General features: G+C 42.4%; 1 protein-coding gene across 3 annotated transcripts in view; it reads left to right on the top strand.

The window, feature by feature from the left end:
- Positions 1-368: 368 nt before the first annotated feature.
- The window catches only part of WWP2 (WW domain containing E3 ubiquitin protein ligase 2), a 122,128-nt gene continuing 115,214 nt past the window's right edge, over positions 369-7,282 (top strand). The window contains exon 1 of one of the 3 annotated variants that reach the window (XM_031950074.1): positions 369-464. In XM_031950074.1, the coding sequence (XP_031805934.1) occupies positions 389-464 (76 nt within the window). In that variant the 5' untranslated portion in view covers positions 369-388. The remainder of the gene's footprint in view (positions 465-7,282) is intronic. The other 2 variants (XM_031950075.1, XM_031950076.1) reach the window with 2 other exon arrangements.

The raw sequence follows: 7,282 nt of genomic DNA, 5'->3' as shown, positions 1-7,282 counted from the left end.
TAATGAATGATTTTTCATCCATTTTAGACTTTTATTCAAGAAAAAAACAGCCTAACATGTGACCTGACCCTGGGAAGGAGTCAAAAACAGGACAAAACCCCCAAACGGTCCCTGACCTCAGGGAGCTTATACTCTATAAAGTGGATTGTAATTCGTATTCAAATCATTTGGTACAGCCTAGATACAGAGGCTTTGCAGGCCGCCTCGCTGCAAGCTTCGCTCCACACCAATGCACGCGTGCCTCGTGCTCTCGCTGGAACGCAAGAGAAGAAGCGCGTCCAACTCCGCCCCCCCGCCCCGCCCAACTCCTGGCGTCCGCGGCTTCTCCTGCCCACACTCGTGTGGGCTGGCTTCGCTTCTTCCGGGTCAGGTGATCAACAATGGCCACATGACCCGGCCCGAGTTGCAGCGGTCGAAGGCGGAAGCAGAAGAGGAGTTCGGCACCGCTGCTTGGCCTGTTGCAGGTAGGGGTCCCGGCTCCGCGCCCGGCGGGCTCGGCGAGCCGGCCCTGGGAGGGTCGGGCAGCCAGGGCCGGGCCAGCCCGAGGTTGACTGCCGGCTTTTGAGGCGGGGGGAGGCGGCTTCCTGTGGGAGGGGCCTGGGACGGTGGTTCCGGCCTCTGAGGAGGGGTTGTCCATACACCCACTTTGGGATACTCGGGGGGAGGGGAACAGAGGGGGCGGGAGCGCCCTTCTTTCCGAGAGCTGGGGGCAGGGCATGACCCGGCCCCGGTGACCTCTGGCCTGGGGGTCAGGAAGTCTGTCTGCCGGCTCGCATCTCTTAAGCGCTTTCTGTGTGCTGGGACGCCCGGAAAGGCAAACCCGAACACTCAGAGGGAAGGTCGGGGGAGACCCGGGCTCGGAGGGGGCCAGTGGGCGAGCCCCCGCAGACGGGCGTCCTTCCTCGGCGTCCTGCGGCTTCTGGTGTCCCTGCGTCCCTCCCCGCTTTGGAAGAGTTCTCTTGTCTTGTTAATCTTGACGCGCTTCTTTCATCCGACTCCCTAGTTTTGCTGGTGTGGTTTTTCCACTTCTGCAGGAGTCGCTGGCTCTTCATATCATCTTTCTTCGTAGCCTTCTTTAGCCCAGCTCAGCCCGAAAGCTTCCAAAAAATAAAATCAAAATAGAGGAACGCGCCTTGCTCTGGCATTGAACTAGTCCTCCTCGGGACTGACTTTGCCTCGCGCCTGGGCTGTCAAAACTTTAAAGGCTGAACTCCTAGACAGACTCTATTCTCTATTACTCTCCATTTTCCCCCTTGTGTTTGATCTAAATTATTCAGGCTCCTTAGCCAGGGGGTGGCGGCAGTCAGGTCTGGCTTATCTGGATAAACGTAAGCAAGCTTGACCTGGAGAGAGAGACCTTAATGTTTGTAATGACTGTGACTCACAATCATAGTTTTTCCTTATCCCATCATGCAGCTTGCTTTATATGGAGACTTTATATATATATAAAATTAATATATTATATATTAATATATTATTACTATATTATATAGTAATATATATTATTAATATGTTATATATTAATATATATTATGTATACAAATATATAATATATATGTATATGTAAAATTCAGAGTCTCTGCAGTAGTTCTGTTTTAAACTCCTATTGTCCCCTAGAAGTTTGGACATGAATTATGAAGCCAAGTGAAAGGTAGTTTTGAAAATAAAAGAAGCTTAATTGTTTTTCAAACCAAAATTATTTAAAAGGATTTCAAGGAGGAAAGAGTTCAGAGTGTAACTTCTTTCTGCCCCAATAAATGCATTTATGAGTGTCAGTGGCCAAAAACATTCATTACTTGATGACTTTACTCTTAGTGATGAGGCTTTACAAACATTAATTAGTTAGAGTTTGGATGACAGATGTACATTCTGAATATCTGTATATAAAGTTTTTCAAATAGGTGAGACTTGTAAGAGTGCGTTTTCTGATGATATATAGCCTTCAGTGAATGATAGAATGAAAATTATTTGTTAAGCACTTGCTATGTGCCAAGCATTGGTGCAGCACTAGGGATACAGATACAAAAATAATAACAGCCCCTGTCCTCGTGGAGTTTTTCTTCTAAAGAGGGAAACAATACTTAGAGGGGATTAGTGGCTAGGTAAGGAGTTTTGGTCCAGAAAGTTACAAGTGATTCAACCTTAAGATCCCAAGGTCATTTCTTTGTGCCAGACTAAACATGAGAGTAAGTTTTAGAGCTGGAAAGAACCTTGAAGATTATCTGCAGAAAACCAGATCCGGAAAGAGGAAAAGCTTTGTCCAAGGTCACATAGCTTGTGGTGACTGAGCAAGGATTTGCACTGAGGTGTTCAAATGCCAAATGTATGGCTCTGTCCACTTTAAAATGCTGCAGCTTCATGGAAGATTATAAACATTAAAGTTTTTGTAATATTTGGGGGTTGGAGAATTATTGTTTCAATTCCCTTTATGGAAGATAAATTCAGTATTTTGCATCTATCTATTAGAGTCAATTTAGTAATTATTTCCAAACATTGCAAAACAAGGTCTTTGTACTACTATTTACTTTCACAAATGTTTCTTGTTTATATCTATCTATCTATCTATCTATCTATCTATCTATCTATCTATCTATGTATCTATCTATCGGTTCCTTCTCCAGCTTGCTTGAGTGTTTCAAACAGTAGACATTTCTTTATAAATAAAAGACAAAGATAAAGTCATGTTTCTCATTCTTCCTTAGTGCCCTTTTGTGCCCTCTATCTGGCCACTTCATTCTTAGTTTAAATGCCTATTTAGGTCAGTCTACTTTACCTCAAATTTTTGGCTTTGTTGCCAAAATTTGAAAACATGAAATTGGCATGTTGAAATCTATTACTGATCAGAAGATTCATGTTGGGCCTAGGGATAGTTGTTAGTACGAAGTAGAAATAATAATACTTTTAGAGATAGAGTCTCATTTAATTCTCAACACCCTGTGGCATAGGCAGGACAGTTGGCATTCCCGTTTTAAGGAGGGTAAACCTAGCATCAGAGTGATTTGCCTAGGATCCTTTTGCAATTAACAGAGCAGCATTGAGAATCAAAGTCTTTTGATTGTTTACTCCTTTCCCCCTAAAAGGGGAAGGTAGAACAAGGTTGTCTGTTTTCAGGAACCAGTTCTAAATTATTACTCCATTATTTCCAAGGAAAAAGATAGAAATGGGGGAAAAAAGCTATCATTAGTGGCTCTTCGTGTAGAAGAAACACTATGCATCTTAAAGGGTCTATTCTACTAGATGTTAAATTTTCAAGCAAAAAACTTTACCCTGTAATCCCTCAAGTTAATTTCCAATTGAATTTATTAAATTAGTTTAATAACTTTGTATCCTAGCATGTTGCCTTTGATGGTGGTGGTGGTAAAGAAGCAACAAGTTTGGGAGAGCAGTTTGGTTCCAAATGTGAAAAATTCACAAAGGCATTATCATAGTCACATGGACCCTTTATTGTCATGAATAGGCATATGGGTTAATCAGAATTATTAAGCAGGTGTTCTATGACTGACTGAGGCTAATTAAAGGTCAGAGGGTAGAGGGAGAGGTGGTAGAGAATGAACCATTCTCAGGCCATTGTCAGGCACTGTGCCTGACTCTAGGTAGGTTTTGGTTACTCTAGGTAAGGGTTTTGGTACAGAAAGTTATAAGTGATTCAGCCCTCTATAGATAGAGAAACTGAGGCAGCAGAGGTTATGTGATTTGTCCAGGGTCACATAGCTTTGAATTGTCTGAGACTGACCTTGAATTTATGGTTTCTTGATTTTCAGACTGGAGGCTGAATCACTGCTCTTTTACACACCATAGGTGCCTTTTAAATTTTGGTTGAATTCAGTGAGATTGACTTTAATTGGATTTGCTCGTTATTTAGAGTGTCCTTAAGAAGCTTGGAAGTTTCTCCCATTACCAGCTGTTTTGATGAGAAAGTTGCCTCTCTTCCTCTTGCCTGAAGAGAAAAATTGCAATAGTGGCTTCTGGGCTTTGGGGTGCCAGGAAGAGTGGGCGTAAGGAGGTTGGGAGTTCTTTCCTGTTTGTAGGAGTAGTATTACTTAGGAACACAATCATAGGAAGTGATAGATAAAGCTGTTTTCAAGGATATTCGGAGTAGGTTTTGTTTTGTTTTTCTATACAGACTCTGGAATTTCTTTGAGGCTCAGGAAAATGGAAACTCTGCTAATAGAATTGAAAGCTGGTGATTCTCCTATTTCATGCATTTGCTTTGGCTGTTTCCTAAGCGTGGAGTGCTATCCGTGCTCACTTCCACCTTCTAGTTTTTACTTCCTTCAAAACTCAGCTCAAAGTCTATCTTTTGTGAGAAGCCTTTCCAAGCCTCTCCATTTCCTCCTGTACTCTTCCACCCTTCACTCTGAAATTTCCTTCCATTTTATTTAGTTACACTGTATCTTATACACACACAGAGTTGCATTCCCATTTAGTAGCTAACCTCCTTGAGGGCAGGAAAGTTTTTGCCTGACACATAGTAAATGTTTCTGTATGTTTGTTGACTGAATTCCCAGGGATATGAAGGAGGGAAAGGTGAAGGAATTAAGCTTTTTAATAGTACCTACTGTATTCTAAGCATTTTGCTAAGTTTTGCAAATATTTAGTCCTCACAACAACTCTCTAAATTAGGTGCTGTTATTATCCCCATTTTACACTTGGGAAAACTGGGACAAACAGATTAAGTGACATGCCCAGGGTCACACAGCTAGTAAGACCTGAAGCTGGTCTGTCTCCAGTCTCAGAGCTGTATCTACTGTGCTACCTCAATGACTTCATATGGCATCTTTTCTCATTTTTAGTCCCCAAGAGACTTTGAAAAAAATCTGATTTTATTTGCTTTTTAGTATTTCTCTTAATGCTGGTTTCATAGAATGCCGGAATGGAAAGGATCTTGGCAATCATCTGGAGTAGTGGTTCATAGAATGAATTATATGAATTTGTTTTTAAAAATATTTTAATTAATCTTTCCTTGTAAATGGAATCCTATAATGGTTTTTCTTTTATGCATTTAAGAGCATGATTCTGAGAAGGACTCTATCAGCTTTCCGGATCACTGCCTGAGGGGTCTTTGCCACCTAAAAGGCTTAAAAGCCCCTGCTTTAGTTTTGCTTTCTCTTTTGACAGCTGGGGAAACTGCAGCCTCCAAAGCTGCTCAATGACCTGCTCAGGATTATATGAGCTGGGAGTTGGCAGAGCCTCCTGGACTTCTTGTAGGTCATTACAATCTGAACGCAGGCTGGTGAAGGGAACACCAGAAACTGGTACAGGAAGTCCTTGGAAAAGCAGGGGAGGGAGAAGGGAGTGAGGGAGAGAATTCCGGGTGAAGCCTTTCTTCTCTGTCTCTTTTTGGGGTGGGCTTGCTTCTGGTTAGAAAAATAAAATAAAGGCATAAATGCTTCTTCCCATGGCTGAGTGTGTTCAAAAGAAAATCTTGCTGTCGAATGGTCCCGTGTCCTCTGTGTTCAACCTGTTTGATCCCCTGCAGATTTCCCTTCATCATGAAATCAGGATTCAGTGGTCTCTAATCAAAACTAGAAGATAAATATTCAGATTCCTATTGGAGAGTAGGATAAGACATAGAAAATGCCAGGATGTGATTTTGGAGACTCAGAAGACAAGTTATAGTGACAACCTGCAGAATCTCTCCTGAAACTAGGTCATGATAGACCTAGAGCTACATAGAGCAAGAAAGCCCATCTGGTGGGACTTCTGCTTCTGTAAAAAGTCTCTTTGGATTTCGGTGGTGGTGGTGATGATTGTGTTGTTGTTTGAGATGCACAAAGCCCTGAGAATTTGTTTCTAAGGATCAGGGTTCAGCTCCTGTGGGGCAACACATTTTTGTATTCTGGGTCTTGATTCCTTCATTCATAAAATGTCCTTCATTTCAGACTAGAAGCTCTCCTGGGTATCCTAGAAGCCATTTCCAAAGTTAAAAAAATAAGTTACAAAGCTGAAGGAAGATGGGAAGTCAGAGTGGCTTGCTTTAAGTGGAATATTTTTCTAGTCATGTCCAACTCTTCCATGACCTCATTTGGGGTTTTCTTAACAAAGATACAAAATATTGGCCATTTTCTTCTCCAGCTCATTTTACAGAAGAGGAAACTGAGGCAAACAGGGTTAAGTATCTAATCTGGGGTCACACAACTAGTAATTGTCTGAGGTAGGTTTTGAACTTAGGTTCTCCTGACTTAGGTAGGGGGAGAGGGAAGGAGAAGGTGAATGGAAACAGTGCTTTAACCACTGCACCATCTACCTGCCACACTGGAAAGAACAATAGAATTCAGCCCTTAGCTCAAGGTAGCTGTCCAGTCTTGAGACTTTATTTCTCAGAGGTCAGATCCAAGAGTTCCATCAGTGGGGCTGCCTGCCTCAGCTTCACACCTCCTGCAACTCTTTTTGCTTTCATACACTTGTGAAATCATCTGGGGTAGTGGTTCTTCCTTGTTTTTTTCTCTGCAATTTCTTTTCCTCTCACTTTGTAGCCACAGTTACTAAAGTAATTCAGATTAAAGGTATCCTGCTGAATCTTTTTGCTCATGTCCTGGAATGGGAGGATTGAAAACTTTGAACCAGCAGGTGGGGCTAGTGAAATGCACATATCTCTTTTGGGATGCTGGAATGAACCTGGGAGCCAGTGCTGGATCTTAAGGCAGGAGTCAGAGTTATTGACAGCGTCAGCTTACAATTCAACAGGATTTCTTTTCTGTGGCCAGAAAAGAGGTTTCTCTTCTTTGCTTTCTGCTGGTAACAATAACAAGAACAACAACAGGCAAAGGTTTCTATTGTGCTTTTAGGTTTACAGGGTGAGTGAGCTCCTTGGAGATGAGGCTGTTTTTGCCTTTCTTTGCATCCCCAGCATTTAACACAACGTCTGGCTCAAGGTTGGCATTTAATAAATGCTAGTGGATGAGTTGAATGTTATCTCATTATATCTTCTCACCAATCTTGGGAGATTGGTGTTATATGGCTTATCCTCCTTTTTCTGAAGCTTGTCTAGGTTAATTAACCGACTTACTGAGGGTCTCCAGAGTAGTGCTTGAGGCAGGATCTGAACTCAGAGCCTCTCAGATCTGAAGCCCACCAGCCTTCTTCCATTGTGCCACATGAAAGCTCTAAGCAATATCTGAAGCAGGTCCAAGATTTAGGCAGGGGAAAGGGTGGGGAACGAAGAGGAAAAAGGGAGTTGGAAAGTAGACAAGAGGGAGAGGAAATTGCCTGAGCTGGTGAGGGGTAGGACTTGAGTCTGACAAATGGTTGCTTAGAGAGCACTAAGTGGCATCATTATTGG

The sequence above is a fragment of the Sarcophilus harrisii genome, chromosome 2 (genome assembly GCF_902635505.1).
Source record: "Sarcophilus harrisii chromosome 2, mSarHar1.11, whole genome shotgun sequence".
Lineage (NCBI taxonomy): Eukaryota > Metazoa > Chordata > Mammalia > Dasyuromorphia > Dasyuridae > Sarcophilus > Sarcophilus harrisii.
This window is presented reverse-complemented; position numbering and strand designations above follow the sequence as displayed.